Raw genomic sequence first — 24,102 nt, forward strand, 5'->3', positions numbered from 1 at the left:
ATAGGAATAACTAACAGCTGACTGACAGAAGCCATCCGGCCACAACTGAGGGACGCATGCGCAAGCCTTCACTTAGCTCGCCCCCTAACTTGTGTCCCTATAAATTCCTCGAAGCGATAGCCCCCTCAGTCTGCACCCTACGTGTCCGCACAATGTATGGCTTATACATGGCCCGGGCGCCGACGTGCCCGCCCTGAAGACCGGAGACTTTACAGCGGAGGGTTCTCACGGTCTGGTTACCACGGCAACGCGGGTCCTGGCCGAGCCTCAAGTGCCAGAGGAAGTGACGACAGGGGATTGGCTGTTGTTGGGACACGTGACCCGTCGGGCCGCAGTATAGACAGTGTTGTGACAGTCGAGAGACAGTGAGGAGGGTGGCGGGGTCAGTCGGGTGACAGCGGGCGCTGAGGTGGCGGTGTGCACCGGGCAGGACGGACGCTCAGTCAGTGACTTGCCTTTCCGCTGAGAAGTTGATGAGTGCAGGCTCCCGAGTCCTCCCTAACTTCCCATGTCCCAGCTGGGCTCTCATGGTCCGGGCAGTTGCCCCTCGCATTGAGGCCAGGGGGAGAGGAGGACAGGAGGGCGCCCCACAGTACCACACAGGGGAGATGGTGCAGCGGATCGAGCCTTGGGAAGGCATCTGGCAGAGCCTGGGTTACATGTAGCGGTGACGATGCTGTAAAAGCTGCCGGGGGAGGGAGGATGGCCGTGGGATTAGCTCGGGTGGGGGACGCAGGGCCAGGTCACTAGTGGGCAGCGAGACTACACCATTGTGAGCGGGGGTCACCTGACCGATCAGTCGCACCTTGCAGCCGATCGCTTATTGATTAACTGGAGTGACAATGTGTCAGCTGTGACCTGGGGGAGGGGGCAGCAATCAGCTGTGTGCATGGCAGGGTCCGCCTTGTAGGCACTCGCCAGACGTGACCCTGTCAGGTGAGTCACCCGCGGATCACACAGCCCGCGGGCTCCTCTCGTCTGATGCTGGGGAGAGCGGTTTATAAATAGGCCGGGTGAGCAGTGTGGGCACTGGGCAGCGGGTGCCAGCTGAGAGGGGGGCTTCGGGCCTGATGTGCGCCCAGGACACTGGTTCTCCTCGGCTTCTTCTACCAGACGGTGCCCCCTGAGGGAGGAGGACTCCAGCATGAGAGCTGCCTGTGACACCGCCGAGAGGATGAAGCCGGACCGAGGTAACCACGGCCTGTGTGGCCCAGCATCAGCCCCCTGTGTGCCCCTGTCAGGTCCTTGTCTGCTGCTGTGTCGTACAGTACATTGGAGAAGTAGTTACTGGCATCTGCCACTAGGGCATGGGCATATGTCCTGTGTATAGGGCCCCTGGGCATGGGATCCAACCTTCCCTTTGTTTCTGAAGTTCTTGCTTTATGACACTACTGTACCGGCGGCTGCCTCTTCTCACCTCCCTATACGTTGTACCTGTACAGGCGGCTGCCTCTTCTCACCTCCCTATACGTTGTACCTGTACCGGCGGCTGCCTCTTCTCACCTCCTTGTGTTGTACCTGTACCGGCGGCTGCCTCTTCTCTCCTCCTTATACGTTGTACCTGTACAGGCGGCTGCCTCTTCTCACCTCCCTATACGTTGTACCTGTACCGGCGGCTGCCTCTTCTCACCTCCTTGTGTTGTACCTGTACCGGCGGCTGCCTCTTCTCTCCTCCTTATACGTTGTACCTGTACAGGCGGCTGCCTCTTCTCTCCTCCTTATACGTTGTACCTGTACAGGCGGCTGCCTCTTCTCTCCTCCTTATACGTTGTACCTGTACAGGCGGCTGCCTCTTCTCTCCTCCTTATACGTTGTACCTGTACAGGCGGCTGCCTCTTCTCTCCTCCTTATACGTTGTACCTGTACAGGCGGCTGCCTCTTCTCTCCTCCCTATACGGTGCACAGAGGTATATGGATATGTCACCTGCTATGATGAAACAGTGGGATGTATTACCGCCACATACAGTCAGTTCTGTCTGTAGCATTCCTCGGGGGCCCTCTTTGTCATCACATGTATTGTTATGGGGGTGACGCTGTAGTGTGTGGGTCTTTGTCTCGTTGGATTGTATGTATCTGTCTCTATCCAGTAAATGTGATTAGCACACCAGTGTGGCGGTATTGTTGCGGTGTGTTATTTTGGCTTTGATTTTCTCCACAATGCCCGCAGACAATGGCGCCCCTCCTCATCCTGGGCACACATTGGAGTGATTAGTGGTGTCCCCGACAGGCTCCCCAGAGCAGTCAGGCTTTTCTTCACAGGGTGTCGAGTTACTTGTGATTGGCCGGCCAGTGAGGGGTTAAGCCGATGAATAGCTGAGCTGGCAGGTTGTGGAGTATTCTGAGGAGCAGCTGATCTGTACAAAAGCGAGCTTGTCTGGAGTCCATGGAGATCACGTTACACCGGTGAAAACTTGTGTATCTCCCCAATCTCCCACTCCATAAATAACCTGCTGGGGTCCTCGCCGCAGCCTCCCGCGGGACGGCCACATGAAGTGGACTTTTATTAAGCGTCACACAATGGCGGTGCGCTGCCTTCACTCAGGGATTTCCACACTCGGCCCCTTTGTCTCCCTGTGCATGCCATGACATTGTTGTTGGAGGACTATTACGTAATAGGTGCGTAAAGAGGGTATTATTAAGAAATGTTCCAGCCGGTGTTCACACATCTTATTGTCTGCACAGATGTGTCTCCAACAATAAGGAGTCCTTTTCAGCTTTCTGGAGGTGCGGCGGCATATTGAGAGCAGCTTATAAATAGTGCAGGGCTATAAATATTCGGGGTAATGTGACCGGTATCAGGCAGTGGTTGGCGAGTGTTCACATCACCTTGTCAGTAGCCCGTTCCCCCATACATGCGCACACTCGGCCGAGCATGCCTGTGTTCTCCATAGGGGGTAAGCACACTATACAAATAAAATGCTTGACCAGTTACATTTTTTTTTTTTTTATTTGCCCCTCAGATGGCTGTACCCGTGGAGAAGTCTATACTCGCCTGCTCTCTACCGCACTGATTTGCGGCAGCTAATGACTGGCTTCAGCAGCGACGTGTCCCCAAGTGCCGTATGACCCAGCAGTTTCAGTGGTCAGACCCCCAGCGACCAGTCAGTTATCCCCCTATCCTATGGTTAGGGGGTAACTTCTAAACCAAGCACAACTCCTTTAAGGGTATGTCCACACGTGGTTGAAAATACAGCTGAAAAGTCTGTACAATGCTGTGGATTTGCAACACGAAAATCCACGACGGCATATCCACAGCTTTTCATGAATGTGTGAATATAGACTTATATAGTGGTAGACCCCACAGCTGTGTCCCCCCCCAGCTCCACTATGAACATGTTCTTCAGTGAGGAGGGGGAGTAAACGCCTCCAGGCACTTTTGGCGGTTTCTATGAACGCTCGTTAGCGATTAACTTTAGGACTCTCAGCCTGCGTAACGGGCCCTTTTGAATTTCACAGGAGATGGACCACTTCTGGAGGTGTCTGATAGAAGCTTTCTGTGTCCTCCCTTTTTGTAAGCGCGGACACTTGTGGCCAAACACACACTTTTAGGCCCCTTGCAGACGAGCGTGTCCGGATGGGTTGCGAATGCGTTCAGTGAAAAATGCTCGATTTCGCAAGCAAAGTCATTCAGTTTTGCCTGCTATCGCATCCAGTTTTTATTGCGCGGGTGCAATGCGTTTTGCACACGCGTGATTAAAAAAAGTGAATGTATACAAACATCTCTTAGCAACCATCCGTGAAAAACGCATCGCATCCGCACTTGCTTGCGGATGCGATTTTCATGCAATGCACAAGTGATGCGTGGAAACCAACGCTCCCGTACACAGACCCATTGAAATGAATGGGTCCGGATTCAGTGCGGGCGCAATACGTTCGCGTCATGCATTGCACCCGCGCGGAAAACTCGCTCACCTGCAAGGGGCCTTAGGCTACTTTCACACTAACGCTAGACATCTCTGGTAGGGAGCAGCCTGCCAGGGATGTCTGGATCCGGTATTACCAGTAGCTGCCTGAAGGCGCGTCGGACCCATTAACAATCAGGGGAACCGGCGGAGATCCGGCCGCAACCTGGCAAATATGCCAAAAATCGGCCAGACTAAAACCGTTTGCCGGGTTGCAGCCAGATCTCCGCCGGCCCCCATTATAGCGAATGGGGCCAGAGGGTGTTAGATGGTGTCTAGCCTTAGTTGCCCATAGCAACCAGATTCCACCTTTCATTTTTCAGAGCTGCTTTAGAAAAAAAAAGGTGGCAACTAAGCCAGTTCTACTTTACACCAGTTCTGATAACTCTCCGCCATAGTTCATGCCTCTTTTAAACCCACAGGGGAAGAGTTATCATCCCCTTACACCACTTTTCCGGTGTCAAATAGTCAGTCTCTGGGTTCGGGACTCTTTAAGGCCTCATGCACACGACCGTTGTTGTGTTCCGTTCCACAAAATGGGGTTCCGTGATCCGTTTCCGTTTTTGTTTCCGTGTGTCTTCCTTTATTTTTGGAGGACCACCAGACATGAAGGAAAGTAAAAAAAAGTCTAAGTCAAGTTTTCCATGCAAATGATAGGAAAAAAGCGGACGCGGATGACAATCTTGTGTGCCTCCGTGTTTTTTCACGGTCCCATTGACTTGAATGGCTCCGTAAACTATTTTCCGTGAAAAAAATAGGACAGGTTATATATATTTTTTTTTGACGGACTAGAACCACGGATCAAGGACGCGGATGACAAACGGTGCATTAGCCGAGTTTTCAACGGACCCATTGAAAGTTAATGGGTCCGCAGAAAAACGGAACAACGGACACGGAATAAAACAACGGTAGTGTGCATGAGGCCTAAATGCCATTGTTCCTAAATCTAGGTGCATGCTGTGTTTCTACACCGTCCTAGTCACTTTTCAAAAAGGGGCCTGGGCCATCGCTCCTGGCACATTTATCGTCATGTATGCCAGTTTTCTGGGCACAAGACTGCCAGAGGATGTGTTTAATGTATGACTAAATGTGCAGCGATTTTGATAAATGCCCCCATATATTTCCTGGCACCTCTGTAGCGTAGTCACTCATTGGCAGTTATTTCCTATGCGAGCTCATGCCCAGGTGTCATGGCCAGTACAGGCTTCAACTGCGGCCTAGTTGAGGATGGAAGGTAATCTGAAACCAACCTATTAGGGGGGTACATTTGTTAAAAAGGGGTTTCCTGAAGTGGGCAGACCTTTTAGACCTGCCGCCTGTGGTCCCTGGATGCCCAAGCTCTCAGTTTTAGGGCCCTTTTACACAGACTGATAGTCATATGAGATTCCTGATCATTTACCTGTGTTCGTCTGCTGCTGATCAGCCGACAATGGGCAAACGGGGATGTGCTGCGGACAGCACTGCTACATATAGCGGGCAATAATCGGGAATGAATGTTCCATTGCTGATCATTGCCCACTTTATCCGTTGGCCCATCTCGTACATTAGGAGCATATCGCTAGGCTATGCCCCCAATGTCTGATAGGTGCGGGTCCCACACCTATCTCTAAAAGGGAGTCTGCAAAGTAAAGGAGAGCGGCGCGCTCTGCTATTTTCGGAAGTCCCTTAGAAATGAATGGGAAGTGCACCGCACCAGCACAGCCACTGCTCCATTGGGCTGGCAGAAATGGCTGAGCCAGCTCTCGGCTATTTTCAGCAGTCCCATACAAATGAATGGAGGGTGGGTGCGTATGTGCGGTCTGCTGTCCTGCACTTTGTGGGCGCCGCCCGTACCGATCAGACATTGGTGGCATATCCTAGCAATATTCCCCTATTGTATGAGATGGTCCAACCCCTTTCTTTAACATGGGCCAGAGACGGTCCCAAGTGCAGATCCACATTATAGAAATTGATTGGCGCTTGTTTAAAGGGACTTTCACATAATTAGATTCAAAGTGAACGGGGGATAAACATTATTACGATTGTTCATCACCCATACACTTTACACGGGGCAATGTGCCCCCAATAAATGATTTTAGGTGACGCTGGAAAGATACAATCATCCAACAAAACGGTGTTTGTTCGGTTGTTCTGTGACGCCCTTGGGCTACCTGCACGCCTTGCAGATCACATGCTGTTTTTCTGCACAAAAAGTGTATAATATTAGGCAAATCTCGTGTACGCTTTGCTTTTTTGAATTTAGAAATCCCGAGCATGTCAGCTGTGTTTGCGATTTTTGGTACGGATTTCACCCTTTTTTTTTTTTTTAATGCAAGCATGAGATCTGCGCAAATCTGCATTAAATCCTCAAGCGTCACATGTGGTTTTGTGTGTGGAAATGTCCAGAAATCTGCATGGAAATTCACAGCCTCACACGGGCCAGTGATCGCGAGCAAGTATTCGCATGAACGTTTCTTCCCAGTATTGGCCTGATTTAAGCCGGTGTAAGGGGCTTAGGCCACGTTCACATCTCCGGCGAACGTTCAGCACATCCTACAGATCACCGCCAGAGGGATCTGGCCACGTACTGGTATAATTGCTGGGTTTCAGCTGGATGAAAACCATTTGCATGCAACGGTTTATGGTCCCGCCGGCAGCCGCCATTTGTGCTTGATCAGCTTTCCGCAGATGAAAACGTGGCCTTACTCCAGGAGCCAGCATTTTACTGATCACTGCATTTATAAACGGGACACTCTTTGGAGAACCCAGGCACATCTTTAGGGCCTAAGGCTACATGCACACGACCGTTGTGTGTTTTGCGGTCCGCAAAACATGGATGACGTCCGTGTGCGTTCCGCAATTTGCAGAACGGCACGGACAGCCATCAATATAACTGCCTATTCTTGTCCGCAAAGCGCGGACAAGAATAGGACAGGTTATATTTATTTCATTTATTAATTTTTGCATCTTTTGCGGCCCCATTAAAGTGAACGGGTCCGCATCCGAGCCGCCAAAACGGCGGCTCAGACGCGGACCAAAACAACGGCCGTGTGCATGAGGCCTAAGGGTCCTGTGCCACGGACAGCAAATTGCGGTCCCACGGGCACTGGCCGTTTGCGGATGCAAACCCATAGACTTCAGTGGGTTCGCAATCCGCAACATACAACTGCGGAGACCTGGATGGGAAGCCCATGTAAGTGCTTCCATTGTCTTCCTATCCGTGCCTCCGCTCCGCTAAACATAGGTGAAGTCCTATCTTTGGTCTTATGCTGCGGATTGCGAACCCATTTAAGGCTGGTTTTACTCGGGCGTTGCGGATTAGGTCCGGATGCGTTCAGGGTGCGTTCAGTGAAACTCGCACTATTTTGCAAGCAAGTTCAGTCAGTTTTGTCTGCGGTTGCGTTTAGTTCAGTTTTTTCCACGCGGGTGAAATGCGTTTTTCACGCGTGTGATACAAAACTGAATGTTTACAAACAACATCTCTTAGCAACCATCAGTGAAAAGCGCATCACACCTGCACTTGCTTGCGGATGCAATGCGTTTTTCACGCAGCCCCATTCACTTATATGGGGCCAGGGCTGCGTGAAAAATGCAGAATATAGAACATGCTGCGATTTTCATGCAACGCAGAACTGATGCGTGAAAAACATCGCTCATGTACACAGACATTTCAATGGGTCAGGATTCAGTGCGGGTGCTATGCGTTCACGTCACGCATTGCACCCGCGCGGAAAACTCGCTCGTGTGAAAGGGACCCAAGTCAACAGGTTTATGGTCCGCAGTACAGGCATGAGCCCCCTCGTAAAGGATCTTTATTTTGCTTTCTTCCTCTGCGCTGGGTCCCCATAGCTGATCCCACCTCCTCCCCCTACTCGCAGAGAAGTCTGAGCTGTGTTTTCTTTCTATCCGCCTGCATATTTAACATAGATACGCCGAAAATAGCACAGGCCTTGTGCTCTGATCTTCAAGGATTCTCGCTAAGACGTGTGTAGGTTTTCAGGTTTAGTCGGTGTCGGTAGATGCTGTCCGTTGGTAACCAGACCCACGCTGCACGGACTGCTGTTTACATGAAACAGATGACTGTTGCGTAAGGCAGAAAGTTTCCTGACGGCTTCTGGTCTCCATTGTTCTGCGCCTGACTCCTGACCATCCTGGAGGTCACCGCTTCTGACCGATGGTACAATTTCATTCTGTGCTTGGAAGGATCTGTACAGAGATAAAACGGCCTAGACTCTGTCCTAGTGTACAAAAGGTACAGACAAGGCCAGAATAGGGAAGCTTCTGGTATTGTGCTTCCCCCAATATGTTTACCGGCTATGGACAAATCCAGGGAGACTATTAGGGTCCTTTGCACTGGCCTTTTTTGGGGGGGAGATTTATCAAACAGGTGTAAAGGAAAACTGGCTTAGTTGCCCATAGCAACCAATCAGATTTAAGAATTCTGTTATGGATTCCGCTACCACGGACCATAACTTCTAGTCTATTGTAGCGGAATCCATAACAGAATTCTTAGATAACCTGAACCTTGTACGCTGAACTCGAAAACAGAAGTTCGCTCATCCCTACGGCTACTTTCGCACTAGCGGTTTTTTGCGGTTCCGTCATGGATCTGCAAAAAACGCTTCCGTTACAATAATACAACCACATGAAGCCGTCATGAACGGATCCGGTTGTATTATGTCTTCTACAGCCATGACGGATCCGTCTTGAACACCATTGAAAGTCAATGGAGGACGGATCCATTTTCTATTGTTTCAGTGAAAACGGATCCATCCCCATTGACTTACATTCTATATCAGGATGGATCCATCGTGCTCCGCACCACATCGCAGACAGAAAAATGCTGCTTGCAGTGTTATTCTGTCCGCGATGGGGACGCAACCAAACGGAACGGAATACATTTTGGTGCATTCCGTTTCATTCAGTTCAGTTTTGTCCCCATTGACGATGAATAGAGACCAAACTGAAGCGTTTTCTTCCACTATTGAGATCCTATGACGGATCTCAATAGCGGAATTGAAAACGCTAATGTGAAAGTAGCCCTACACTAGTGTTTTCTACATTACATTTTTATCCTATAGAGAAGGTGATGGGGGGGAAACAGCTGAAAAATAGACAAAAATCACAGTAGCAAAAAAAAAAAGCGGCCATACACATTCAATATCAAGTGTTCCTTCACGACAATCTGCTGATCGCTAGCGGAGGAGACTGGTGCATTTACATGTTGTGATCGCTAATGCCATCGCTCTTCCCCACACGATCTGCTGCCGGTAAAAAAATCGCCATTCGCTCGTTCATCAGGTAACACCTGACCATCGCTAACTAGTGTTACTATGAACGGCCCTTGTAAAGGGCCCTTAAGGCCCCTTTCACACGGGCGTGAATTCCGTGCGAGTGCAGTGCGGGAGGTGAACGCATTGCACCCGCATTGAATCTGGACCCATTCTCTTCAATGGGGCTGTGCACATGAGCGGCGATTTTCATGCATCACTGGTGCGTTGCGTGAAAATCGCAGCAAGCTCTGCACTCGCATGGAAAAATCGCGCATTTTCCCGCAACGTACCTGCATCTTTTCCCACAACGCCCGTGTGAAAGGGGCCTAAGTGTATTCAATGGTGAAAGCCACTGCCAGACACTTCTGGGAGAAGCTTATTTCCTGAAAGAACAAAAGGATCAGGCAGAGATTAACTTTACCCTGTCCTCCCCTCCCCCGACATCACCTGTCGGGGAGAGTCAGGAGCTCCCCACTCACATTAGACCGCCAGTTGCCGTTCCCGGTGGGATTGGCCGACGTTAACGTGTATTGGAGCCTGTAGCTGCACAAGAGATCTTCAGTGACTCTCGGTTGAATACAGGTGAAACTCGAAAAATGAAAATATCGCGCAGAGTTCATTTATTTCAGTAATGCAACGTAAAAGGTGAAACTAACATATGAGACTCATTACATGCAGAGCGAGATATTTCAGGCCTTTATTTGGTATAATTTGGATGATTATGGCTTACAGCTTATGAAACCCCAAAGTCACAATCTCCGGTCCCCTTTGCTCGGGGGGTATGGGTTAATTAGCTGACTAGAGTGTGACACTTTGAGCCTAGAATATTGAACCTTTTCACAAAATTCTAATTTTAAGCTGCATTACTGAAATAAATGACTTTTTTGAGTTTCACCTGTATGTACGCCTTCCCAGAAAAGGTGACTGTTCAAGGCTGAACCCGAGCTGTGGCCTTCACTTCTTAGAATTTGCAGCAGTTTATAGCGTAGGCCTTGTGATAATACTATTATCATGAACGTTAATGAATAATAAAGTGCTGAAAAAATAATAGACGTGAAAAGGCGGTAAGGCTACCTGCACACGGTGCCGACCCGTATGCAGAACGGCATCGAAAGCGCGATCAAATCCACATCATTCATCACGGTTTTTGTTGTGGAATTTGTTTATTATAAAACCCCACTGAATTGTATGGAGAAAATCACAATACATAAGGTGTGCAGATAGCTTTAGGGCTTTCCCCCCCCCCCCCAAGTCCTACAGAGAAGTCTAGAGAAAAATCCCATAGCGGGGCATGCAGCACTAAAAAAAAAAAACGAACAAGCCACTGACCCACTAAATGCTGTGTATGTAGCCTTTTCAGTGTTTTTGTAGTACTCGGTAATATTTTAGTTTGATTTGGCCCCGGTGTTTTTGAGCTAAAACACTGAAAAACCCCAATGAAAATGTGTCATTTCTGCACTAGGTATTCCACTTGTGCTGCAGGAGGATGCTCTTAATATATCATAAATTAGGGTTCACACTAGCGTTATTCTTTTCCGGCATTGAGTTCCGTCCTAGGGGCTCAATACCGGAAAAGAACTGATCAGTTTTATCCTAATGCATTCTGAATGGAGAGAAATCTGTTCAATATGCATCAGGATGTCTTCAGTTCAGTCTTTTTGACTGATCAGGAGGGAGATAATACCGCAGCATGCTGCGGTTTTATCTGCGTCCAAAATTCCGTAAAACTTGCCGGAATTCCGGCATTTTTTCCCATTGACATGCATTAATGCCGTATCCGGCCCCGAGTGTTCTGGCAAAACAGATCCGGCATTGCGGTCTGCGCATGCTCGGACCACAAAAAATAAATGCCGGATCCGTTTTTCCAGATGACACCAGAGAGACTGATCCGGCATTTCAATTTATTTGTCATACGGATCAGGATCCTGATCCTTCTGACAAATGCCATCAGTTTGCATACGTTTTGACGTATCCGGCAGGCAGTTCCGGCGACTGAACTGCCTGCCGGAATCCTCTGCCGCCAGTGTGAAAGTACCCTAAGGCGTATCCTCCTTCAGTCTGTGTGCCTAAACCGAAATTTACTCCGGCTTATAGCTGACAGTAAGGCCCCTTTTCACACGAGCAAGAATACCACACGGGTGCAATGCGTGATGCGAACACATTGCGCTCGCGCAGAATCCGGACCCATTCATTTAAATGGGTCTGTGTACATGAGCGGTGGTTTTCACGCATCACTTTTGCATTGCGTGAAAATCGCAGCATGTTCTATATTCTGCGATTTCCACGCAACACTGGCCCCATAGAAGTGAATGGGGCTGCGTGAAATGTGCATCCGCAAGCAAGTGCGGATGCGATGCGATTTTCACGGATGGTTGCTAAGAGATGTTGTTTGTAAACATCCAGTTTTTCTATCACGCGCGTGCAAAACGCATTGCACCCGCGCAATAAAAACTGAACAACTGAACGCGATGGCACACAAAACTGCATGGCTTTGTTTGCGAAATCGCGCCGTTTTCACTGAACGCATCCAGACATAATCCGGACACGCTCGTCTGCAAGGGGCCTAAATGTTCCACGGCTGATGGCTCCACCTACAGCACGGCGCCATTTGAAAAGTCGCGAGGGTGGCCTCCTTTCTTTCTGATGGTATTATGCCATTAAAAATGATAGAAATTGTCCAAGATCAAAACATTTTTGGTGTTGGCCGGGTATGGGCTGAAATGATGAAAGTAATACACCTCGCCTTGTCCGAACTGCCAGTCCAGAAGTGTGATGTGCCATCTGCATGCACCTTACCGCTGCTGAGCCTCAGCATAGCCTACTGTAGATCAGACGTGTATGGCATGTCCTGTAGGTGAGATGGGAATATCCCTTTATCTTTTGTGGCAACACACAGAATATATAGTTTGGAGGCGCTCCGAGTACCGCCATATAGTACTCCATGCAGTACTGGTTTGATCTGGCATGTCAGTTTATTTATTTTTTGCTGGGTTCATGATGAATTCCACTGAAACGGGCATCCGAGGGCCTGTGCGGATAATACACCCCTAAAGGGGGCTGTAGTCCTGCTGTTGTAGAAAGCCATATTGTGGCTCTGTACACACCAGTGCTTCACACACAAATCTTAAAGGAGTTGTCCCATCTGGACATTTACCTCCGGTTCTGAAACCACAACTCCCAGAATCCTCCTTTCACTTCTGTGGGAGTTACAAGAACAGCCAAGTAAGTGTGTGCATGCTGGGAGTTGTAGTTTCACAGCCGCTGGAGTGCTGAAGGCTGCTGATCTCTGGCATAGTATATGGGTATGGACCCTCTAGGACCCACTCCTATCTCATGGACATGGAGAGGTGGCTGCACATAATGTGCTATGGAACTTCCAAAAAACCGTGACCGAAGAAAGCCGCCCGTGTGAGCCCAGTTCTCCAGCTAGGTGCAGGTCCCATGTCTGGCACATACCCTATGCCATAAGTGTCCTGATGAGAGGACCTCCTTATTCCTGCAGGCAGAAGGCCTGGCGTGAGCCGAGGGTGCGCTCAGGCCGTCAGCAAGGCTCATGGCTTTATCTTTTTATGACTTTGGTGGATGCTCCATATCCTGAACTGGAGCAAATACAGCTGAGTTCACGGGAGGAGAAGCACAAACACACAGCGGCTGCCAAAGAAGCAGGAAGCCCTCGCCGACCAATCACAAGCCTCCGTCTGTTGCTAGGTGCCTGCTTTGTGAAAGGCAAATGTCTTGGAGGAGAAGTTGCAGAGCGTGCTCCCGGAGCTGCGGCTGTAGTGTACTATGGTGACGCTGGACGCCTGTATACCGTATGGGAAGTGCCTCTGGTTTACATTAACGTGTGTCCTACTCGCTGCATAATCCACATACAATGGAAATGGCAAATCTGCTACCAGGGCTGCATTCACACTTTGCGGTTTCTACAATTTCTAAAACCGCTTTTCGCACAGCTGGAGAACCGCAGCGGCTAAAAATTGCGATAACGATATGCGATGCAATATTTTAAGGGAATTGTGCTAGAGGTCTATTTGCTTGGATTTTCAAGGCAAAAGCACACAGAAATGACTGATAATGCTGAAATGTAGTTAAGCTTAAAGGGAACCTGTCACCTGGATTTTGGGTATAGAGCTGAGGACATGGGCTGCTAGATGGCCGCTAGCAGATCCACAATATCCAGTCCCCATAGCTCTGTGTGCTTTTATTGTGTAAAGAAACCAATTTGATACATATGGGAATTAACCCGAGATGAGTCCTGTCCATGAGATGAGTCAGGGACAGGACTCATCTCAGGTTAATTTGCATATGTATCAAATTGTTTTTTTACACAATAAAAGCACACAGAGCTATGGGGACTGGATATTGCGGATGTGCTAGCGGCCATCTAGCAACCCATGTCCTCAGCTCTATACACAAAATCCCGGTGACAGGTTCCCTTTAACTCCAGAACTGAAATGCACAGTGTTTTTTAAAAATAAAACCCCCTTTTACTAAATTAAATAACATATTTGCATTACTGCAAAAGTACAAAATACAAAACTTGCCATTTTCTTATTGCACTGCACAGAACAGATAAACAGAATAAATAACGACTTGCCTCCAGCCCCTCTTCCCTCCCCGCACTGTAACTCCTGTATCGCCGGCCGCGCTGTGACGCATAGCGGCCGGCGATACATCCGTGTCAGCCACGTAAAAAGTCAACCATCGCTTTATAGGACGCACTGCCATTTTCCCCCCACTTTTGGGGGAAAAAAAGTTTGTCTTATAAAGCGAAAAATATGGTAATACAATTGCAGCATTTTTGGATCGGCCAATTGGCGATTGCGATATGGCGATTTATTGCGATTGCTTTGGCGATATATTGTGCAGGCCTAGTCTAAATGTGACGTAACTGAGCTTAGTTTGGCATTGGAAACTGCCTGTTTTAAAATCCCAGCGTGTCCCATTTTCATCCATTTTGTCTTTCTTAGTCTGGCATTCTGTCCTGGTTCTGTCCCTTGTCTCTTTTCTGCATTTCCCATTAACAGCAAGTCCTCATGCACACGACCATATTTTCTTTCCGTGTCCGTTCGTTTTTTTTTTTGCGGACTGTATGCAGAACCATTCATTTCAATGGTTCTGCAAAAAAAAAAAAAAAAAAGTTACTCCGTGTGCATTCCTTTTTCCGTATGTCTGTTCCGCAAAAAAATAGAACATGTCCTATTGTGGTCTGCATTACAGACAAGGATATGACTTGTCTTTTAGGCCTCATGCACACGACCGTATGTATTTTGCAGTCCGCAAAAAATAGTTCCACAAAAAATACAGATGGCGTCCATGTGCATTCCGTATTTTACAGAACAGCTGGCCCCTAATAGAACAGTCCTATCCTTGTCCGTAATGCGGACAATAATAGGACATGTATTTTTTTGCGGAACAGAGATATGGAAAAGGAATGCAAACGTAAAGTAACTTTTTTTTTTTTTTTTTTTTTTTTTTTTTTTTGCGGACCCATTGAAAGTAATAGTTCTGCATACGGTCCGCAAAAAAACCTGAATGGACACAGAAAGAAAATACGTTTGTGTACATGAGCCCTTAGCCTGGCATTCTGCCCTGGTTCTGTCCCTTTTCTGTATTTCCCTTTAACAGTAGAGCTGTGACACCGTTCTTCCTGCCAAGGAGGATTGTGCAGCGCTGGAAAGTTGTGGTGTCCCTTCCCAGAGGAGAGGAGGGCGCTCCTGACAGTGATCTCATCCTGTAGTAGTGTATGGACTACTGGAGACACCCTCTTAGTGCCACATGTAGAACCAGAAGTCACTGGGGACATTTCCCCAAACCTGCCCCTGATTCTGTCATGTGACAAGTCATTCAGTTCCTATTCGACCATATACTTCCATATCCGTTATCTGAGCGATCACCAAAATAGTTGCCATTACATCCCCCTTAGGAGTTGTCGCCCTGCTTTCCCAGACCTCTGAATGGCAGATCTGTATAGTTCTAGTTGTTCAAACTATGGGCACCTTTGGGGATACAAGTTTTTTATTTATTTTCTTTTTACTTATTTTGGGCAAAAAAACAAACCTATATTTTCTTCCAATAGGTCTTTAAAATAAAAAAAGTTAACTGTTTTCTGAAGCTAGCAGCTTTTCAGATATAGTACAGGTGCTCGGTCTCCTGAAATCTTTCAGGGGCGCTCATTCCTTAGCCATGGTCGATGTGAGCTCTCAGGAGTGCACACACTCAAATTGCTAAGGATTTAACATAAATGAGTGTTTATAGGCTGTCAGGAGTGCGGACGTAAGGCCTCCTGCACATGACTATGTCCGTTTTTCAGGTCCGCAAACCCTGGATCCACAAAATACCGATGCAGTCCGTGTGCTGTCCACATTTATTCATTTTGTTTTGTTTCTTTTTACAGACCCGTTGACCACAATGGGGCCATGGTCCCAATTTTGTGGACATATTCTACCTTTTTGCGGAACTAACTTACCGTACATAAAAATGTGGAAATCGCATGGATGCTTTTCCGCATCTGTATGTCTGTTCTGTCAAAAGATAGAACATGTTCTATACCTGGCTTCAAAATACGGACCTGTTGAAGTCAATGGGTCCACATAAAATGTGGATGCAACACGGACAGTATCTGTATTTTGTGGATCCATGGCTTTTGGACCGCGCAATACATACAGTTGTGTACATGAGGTCTTAGGGCTACAGGTCGAGCCATCAGACAGGTCCGCCAACGGATTTCGTTGTGAAGGGACAGAGCAGCCTGCACAATACGTAAAGCCCACAGGCTGCAGAGGGCAAAACGGTTAAACGTTTTTATAAAGTCCTATTAGAAAATATTTTTAGCCCAAAATAAGTGCAGTGCAATAAGAAGATAAAGCGGACCCTACAGGTGTCCATAGCTGTTAAGTCTTGTGATGACGGCTCCATGATGATCCCGGTGAAGACGTCACCGCTCCTCAGAAGCCAGCTAGAGCTGGACTGTAATTGCTGCTGTGTGCTGACTGCTTAGCTGGATTACAGGCGAACAGAAAGCGTCATACGTAACACTGCTAACGCCTTTCATCCGGAAGTTTGTCCTATAAAGTAGTAGTCCTGAATCCTGTCCATATCCTAAAATAATCCCCAAATCGTATTGGTGTATTAGCAGGTTGTGGCTCTGATATTTAGAAGGGAACAAAGAAGTTGTTTCATGCAGGTCATGTGGGGCCGCTGCCCTCGGCTCAGCCAGGAGGGGCTCTCACAGCTGCTTGGTCCTGCTCATCCTGCCTAAATGGGTGATCTGGCACAAATCAGGGGACGGCAGCTCGCTGAGGGCAAGGGCAGCCAATTCTGCTTCCTCCACCCAGGGGCTGACTGTAAAACAACATCCATCGGTAACCTGTCTCAGCGCGTGGGAGTATTACTTCTCCTTTACCATGAGCAGATCTTCTTCTTATAATGTGATGGATATAGGTTTATGTTCCTTGTGTTTATACCTATAGGGCTAGCCGCCTGCACTGTAAGGCCTATTGCACACGACCGTATGGCTTTTTCAGTGTTTTGCGATCCGTTTTTCACGGATCCGTTGTTCCGTTTTTTGTTTCCGTTTGTGTTTCCGTTTCTGTTCCGTTTTTCCGTTCCGTTTTTCCGTATGGCATATACAGTAATTACATAGATAAAATTGGGCTGGGCATAACATTTTCAATAGATGGTTCAGCAAAAAACGGAACGGAAACTGAAGACATACTTGAATGGAGCCACGGACTGTGATTTGCGGGCAATAATAGGACATGTTCTATGTTAGAACGGAAAAACTGAAATACGGAAACGGAATGCATACGGAACACATTCCGTTTTTTTGGCGGAACCATTGAAATGAATGGTTCCGTATACGGACCGCAAAAAACGGCCCGCAAAACGGAAAAAAAAAACGGCTGTGTGAAAGAGGCCTAAGGCAGAGGATGGTGTCATTGCACCGCCGCCACAATCTAGACTCCGTGCAGGTAAACTTTAAAGGGATTCTGTCACAATTTTGGACCATTATCTACAGTAATACATGAGTAGTACTGCAGGTAAGGAGCGCAGATCATTTTTTTTTATTTTCCGACTTGCCTCCCGTTCCACCACGGTCAGCGATCCGGGCTGCCTTGAAATACCTTGTCAGGACTGCCATACATGCACACACGAGTGCTCTCCATTATGTTAGAACAGCCGTCCAGACTGTGCATTTCAGTGCAGCTTTGAGCGCTGACAGCAGGGATATAGGGGGCAGTAAAAAAGTTTAGAAAAGTAGTGACCTGGACTCCTTTTATGTGAAGTTTTACTGCAACTAATAGTCCAGAATTGGGGTGACAGATTCCTTTTAAAGAGGGTGAAGTGGCCCCATGAGTGCCATGGCTTCTACAGCCAGCTGAATGCCAGGAGTGCGAGGTATCGACTGATATTGATTCGTCTCATGAGCTAGAGTACTGCACCTTTCCCTGAAGCTGAGAACGCTCCCCCTGTCGATTTGATTGACCAGGCCGGACATCTCAGCCAGCCTTGACAATCTGGCGCCTGCGCAGTCGCGGAAGCAGAGCCTCTGCACTGGTCCGCAAGACCTCCAATGAGACCAATCGATTCATCTCCTGAGAATAGGTCATCAATAGCCTGACCCTGCATAACCACCTTCTAAGGGGACATCTATGTAAACTGATGGTTGGGTCATGCCTAGTGCAGGGCCTGAAGGTCACAGCACGACCCAGTGAGCACCAGAATGCATACCAGTCATGTACTCCCCCCTCAGGCCTATGCTATACCAAGGGGCGATCGCCATACTAATGCACCAATCCTATATGTGTCCTCTTCCTTCTATCAGACTCTGTGTCAAATGAACAAAATTGGGGTTACAAAGGATGAATTGCGTAGAGGGTAAGAAGGTGGCGTAGCTGGTGGCATCCATTCACATGACATTGTGGCACTGGTTGGGACACCGGAGCCGTGTCCTTATATTTATTACATGGCTCCTCCATAACTTTCCAGCACAATGCTCAGTTGATATAATAATGTGTGCCGTTCCTGGCTGAAGATGGATGATCCCGGGCTCTGCATTACTCGCAATACTCTGAACCGGCAAGAAGCTCCTCCGAATATCTGCCGGTAGCTTGCCCTTGTATTCCCACTAGTAGCGTACCAGTACAATAAAGTAACAATGTAAAAACCATGTCTCAATCCCACACCTTTCTGAAGAATGCTACTTGTCAGTGAATGGAAACCTTATTTAAATTTTGAAGTTAAAACTCCATCCTGACCCAGAGCGCTGGCTGATGGTGGTGGTGTGCATGGAGGATTGAGAATGCCTGGGTAAGGATATGCTCACATTAACCCCTTAATGACCAGCGATGGCAATAGTTATCCCTCGTCCTACTGTGGAGGAGATCTCGGCATGTAAATGCAGAGCTTCGCCTCCAGTTAACGAGCAGCCGACTGTTGAAGGAGTGTTTCCTGCCTGACCATCTGCTGCTGCCTGGAGATGGGCCTTTAGAAGACCCTAAGATGGGACGTATTCATATCATTTTGGCTCGGTTTTCTGTCCTGATGATGCTCCGAGGTCCTCTGCATCTTGTGGTTCCTCTATACACGGTTTTCCAGTCTCTTTTCCGTAAGGTCCCCACACATTAGACTATTATCGATGGAACCCAGATTAGTGGAGAAAAACCTCGGGACGCGTCATTTTTTTGGCATCTAGGATTTGTAGGCCTTTCCACCTCACACCTTTTTTAATTCCGGATCCCCTTTGCTGCTAACAGTGTGTTTTACTGTCTAAATACCTCGGGGAATAAAATGATTGGATGAGCGGATTAATTACTTCACTCCCCATCCATCTCTAGGATCCACAATTATTCCTCTTGCTCCCTGTAATCTCCCCTGGGGAATTAGTGCGGCTCCTGAGGTTAATACCTCTGTGCCCTGTTTAACTCTGCAGCTGGCACACCATGCCCTGTACGTGGATGTACCAGGGGACCCTACACAACCGCTCCCTTCACAGATCTCCTCATACTGTATTTGCCAGGAAAAGTGCAGTAATTGTGTCCCATCAATAAGTGTCAGCTTTGTCATTTCTGAGTGGTGCCACCTCCAGCTACACGTGGACAAGCTGTAGTCCGTGGGCCTCTATGGAAACATCAATGGCTGTGCTGCCGCAGAATTGGGTATTATGACGACTAAGAACGGGATAGTTTGAAACGCGTCAGTGTGGGGGTGTGAGATGGTGTCCTCATGATGTGATTTGTTACCGAAAATAAAGGCAAAGCAACAGAATCTTCAATAGTGCTGGAAATTTTCTGTTTAGAATGAGGTATTGTCTCATGACATGCCTATTTAAGTAGCTAACTCTATGTTGTGCCTTTCCTTTATTATTCCTTCTAGAAGTTATGAATGAATTGCTGGTAGTTTCCAATGAAGGTCCATCTGGGTGTTACCAGTTCGGGGGGTGTCCCTGTACAGTCTGCCATTATCCAATCGGTGCTGACCCTAACCATGCCAACTGGTAACACCCAGCTGGACCATCATTTCAGACTGCGAAGAATCGCTCATAGCTTCTAGAGGGAATAATAAAGGAACGGCACAACTTAGAGTTATATACATTTGTGCTTTAGAATTATTACAAGGGGGTATTTATTATACTAACCCACTTGTCAGGAGAGGTGACGGGTCCTCATGTCCCCATGGAGCATATAACTAGAAGGGTCTGTGTGTGCACCTTACAACTCCCTGATAGCGGACTACATTACTGATTTTGCAGTCTGGGGGCCTCTTATCACCCTCTAAACCAGGGGTGCACAACCTGCGGCCCGCGGGCCGCATGCGGCCCCCGGAGCCAAGGTTTGCGGCCCCCGTCCTGCTGGACAGAAAAACAGCTGATCATGCGATCTGCTGTGTTTCTTCCTGGAGCACCACACAGGGAAGGATGACAGCTCCTGCCCCTGTACTATAGCAGGAGTCTGGAGCAGGACGGGTACCTGGCTATTGGTGAGAGTGGGGGAGCCGAGGAGAAGGCAGGCGCAGTTTATCAGCGCTCCTGCCTTCTTCTCAAGGAGCGCTCTGCAGCAGTGGCGTACTAAGGGAGAGGGCAGTCCGCCCCTGGTGCCGGCTCTCAGGTGGGTGCCAGAAGCAATGAGCGCTTCCATCAATACAGATGGAAGCGCTCATTGTTGGAGCGCAGGGAGCTGCTGTTCTGTCACTCAGCTCCCCGCGCTCCTCCCCTCCTTCATTCCAGCGGCGCTCTGAATGGTAGAGTAGGAAGACTTCTCCCCGCTCCACCATTCAGCCTGCAGACACGGATCGCGCTGCCAGCATGTGTGAGCGGAGCCTGCAGCCCGGGAATCTGCATAAGCTTCACCCACACAGTGCTGCAGGGCGATCTGTGCCGGCAGAGTAGAGAGGTATGTGAGCTTCCGGAACGGGACAAGGTGAGTAGGTACTGTGTTTTTTTTGTTTTTGTTTTTGTTCTTTTTTTGTATAGGGGGCACAATGGTCATTGCTAATGTGAAGGGGGCACAATGGTCATTGCTAATATGAAGGGGGCACAATGGGCATTTCTACTCTGGAGGGGGAACAGAGGGCATTGCTAATGTAAAGGGGACACAATGGGCATTTCTTCTCTGGAGGGGGCACAATGGGCATTGCTAATGTGAAGGTGGCACAATGGGCATTTCTACTATGGAGGGGCAAAATGGGCATTTCTACTCTGGAGGAGGCACAGAGGGCATTGCTAATGTGAAGGGGACACAATGGGCATTTCTACTATGGAGGGGGCACAGTGCACAGAGGGCATTACTACTATGAAGGGGGCACAGAGGGCATTATTACTGTGAAGGGGCACAATGGGCATTACTAACACAGAGGGCATTACTACTATTAAGGGGGCACAATGGGGATTTCTACTATGGAGGGGACACAGAGGGCATTATTACCGTAAAGGGGGCACTTTGGGCATTATTACTGTGAAAGGGGACAATGGGCATTACTACTATTAAGGGGCATTATTACTGTGAATGAGGCACAGATAGGGTATTACTACTGTGAAGGGGCACAGATAGGGTATTACTACTGTGAAAGGGGGACAGAGAGGGCATAACTACTGTGAGAGGGGCACAATGTTTGCATAACATCTGTACAAAACAATGAGGGCAATACTCCTGTGAGGGGTTATGATTTTCTTAAAGGGACACTGACAGGCCAAAACAGCATATATAGTTAGATATATCACATTACAGGTCTTATACAGTCTTTTAAAAGCATATAACTATCCCCCCTGTCCACCTTATAAAGAGCGAAATATAAAGTTTTATAACCTGCTTCTCTGGTCAGCAATCTGCCCAAGGGGCGGCGTTTCATGTGAAAATGCGCCCAGCCAGCCTTCCCAACTGCCGTTCTTAAGCCCCGCCCAGCTCATCATTATTCACTTCGCTGGGCGGCGGCTAGAACTCTCCCCAGTCCCGATCCTGCGCAATTCAATCCTCCGGGCATCGTTCATGCCCAATCTTCTGCGCTTGCGCCCTGCCGTGCCGTTAGATCGCGCCTGCGTACACACACCAGCCTGCGTCTTCGAGGCACGCCACTGCCACTGATCAGCTCGTTTGTCGGCTGATTTGCATGTTTTATCAGGATGAAAGACGTACAATTATTGTCAGCATATCTCACCGTGTAATCAGGAATTTTCTGCCAATAATCAACAGAACTGAATGAGGGAGCAGTGACTGTGGTAGTGATTATTCCTCCCCATTTACTTTGCATCAGCCTGTGTAATAGGCTGATGCAAACAAGTGCTGATTAACTTTTTTTTTTGCGGCCCCTTGAAATAGAGCAATGTGACAATGCGGCCCCGAGACCAAAAAAGGTTGTGCACCCCTGCTCTAAACTATGCTCTGGGTTATCACTTATTGCTGTAAGGAGGAGACCAGAGCCCCCATAGAGCGGTAATAAATCCCCCCCCCCCCCCCATTGCGTGTAAGTGCACTTGTGTACTCTCATACAACCAGAGGCACAGCTTCAGGCTTTTGGGCGATGTATGTGACGCTGCACTCTTACATGTCATATGATGGTGGCCTCTGATTCTTTCTCTGCACCCCTATATCTACACCACCGATGGCTTGTCACTCTGTGGGACGGAGTCCAGCATAGATAGTGGTCACCGGTGTGCGTAATGGCTTCGCTCCATAGTCAATACTGAATGGACTTTGTCTATGGCGTGTGTTTGCGCTTCTAATAGGGCTTGTACTTTAGGCCCAGTCATGCACTTCAATGAGACGGCTTGTGCCAGTTTACAGGACCCTTTCTCCTACTTACCTCTGTCTGACAGACAAGTGGCCTTGTAAAATCCTATAAAGAATCATCTGTTCTGAATGTGCCTCCGTGAAAAGGTGAACCAGCTGTTACTTGCAGCAGCACTGAAAGAGTTAACCCGCTGGCACCTCTGCAAATGTATAAGAGCCCCCTGGGGTAACAGATGGGTCAAACAAGGGCTTACAGGATTTGACAGGAGGTTTGTGTGCTTGAGTCGCCCATACTGTGCAATGTCTGGATGAGCCGTCGTATGGAAGAGCATCTCCCATAAAGCTCACGCCGCCGGTCCACTTAGGGAACCTGTTGGCGATCACTTGTCGTTTTTTCATGCGGGAAAAACAGCATAAGGCCCCACGCACACGACCGTATCTGTTTTGTGGTCCGCAAATCACGGTTCCACAAAATACGGACGCGGTCCATGTGCCGTCCTAATTTTTATTTTATTTATTTTCTTTGCAGACCCATTGAGTTCAATAGGCCGTGGTCTGCATTTTGCTCATTCATACAGATGCAGAAAGTACACCGATTTTAACCATGTGCTTTCCGCATCGATATGTCTGTTCCACGCAAAAGAACGTATACTTGGCTGCAAAATGCTGACCACGGACCCAATGCAGTCAAAAATGTCCGTCAGCGCGTCAACAGGATTTATCAAGAGGCACAGGCCTTTTACGGTTCAATCATTATTTTATTAAATCGTATAATTGAATAATGTATAAATACATCCAATGAGTATACAAAACAGTAAAGTACAAGGTCAAAAACTGAACATACCAATAAGTCTGAGGTAGTATTACATTCAATAATTAGTCTTATGGAACAAAATTTCAAGTATTAGTGCCGTTGGGGCTTCCATAAATGAATCTAAGAGCATACACGGCATTTATTCTCTAACTTCCAAACTAATAACCACATAAGACCGGGAAGACATCACAAGACATGACAGACCAAAACCAAGACATATACATAAGGGAAGGGGAGGGGGAGAGGTGTATAGGACAGGATAGGAGATTCTACTTAGTTTAGTATTTTAGGAGCTATTACCGGGTACAATACCTGTTGTCAGCCAATCATGGAAAGATGTGGAGGTACGAAATTGATTCCATGGGTCCCAAGTCCCCCTAAAGGCTGTAGCAGATCCTAAATCTCTAGCGCTTAATTCTTCCATATGAACTAGTGAGTCCAGGGCGTTAGACCAGGTCACTCTCAAAAGACTCTCTGTAGACCTCCATTGACGGGGAATTATCTGTCTCATAGCTAGGATAAATAATCGGAGGGCTCCCTTCTTAATCTGTGAGATCCGCCCTGAGAACATGGATAGAAGAGCTAACGCAGGTGAGGGTGTAATAGTAGCTTTGTATAAGAAATTATATAAGTCAAAGATCTCCTGCCACAGTGGGGCTACACCCGGGCAGTCCCACCAAATATGAGTCATGGATCCCCTTGCATTAAGACATCTCCAACATGCATCAGATACCTGAGGATAAAATTGGTGTAATCGCACTGGGGTCCTATACCATCTGCTAAGGATTTTATAGTTGAGTTCCTGTAAATTACAAGACACCGTTAATTTGTGAGTGAAGAGGAGAGATCTGGACCATTGGTCTACAGAGAAGGTGGCTCCCAGTTCCGATTCCCAATCAGACATGAAT

At 48.1% G+C, this 24,102-nt stretch overlaps 1 protein-coding gene across 3 annotated transcripts in view; it reads left to right on the top strand.

The window, feature by feature from the left end:
- Positions 1 to 200: 200 nt before the first annotated feature.
- FAM214A (family with sequence similarity 214 member A) overlaps positions 201 to 24,102 on the top strand; it is a 67,221-nt gene continuing 43,319 nt past the window's right edge. For 2 of the 3 annotated variants that reach the window (XM_040413941.1, XM_040413942.1), the window contains exon 1: positions 201 to 1,190. In XM_040413941.1, coding sequence (XP_040269875.1) covers positions 1,145 to 1,190 — 46 coding nt within the window. In that variant the 5' untranslated portion in view covers positions 201 to 1,144. The remainder of the gene's footprint in view (positions 1,191 to 24,102) is intronic. The other variant, XM_040413940.1, reaches the window with a different exon arrangement.

The sequence above is a fragment of the Bufo bufo genome, chromosome 1 (assembly GCF_905171765.1).
Source record: "Bufo bufo chromosome 1, aBufBuf1.1, whole genome shotgun sequence".
NCBI lineage: Eukaryota > Metazoa > Chordata > Amphibia > Anura > Bufonidae > Bufo > Bufo bufo.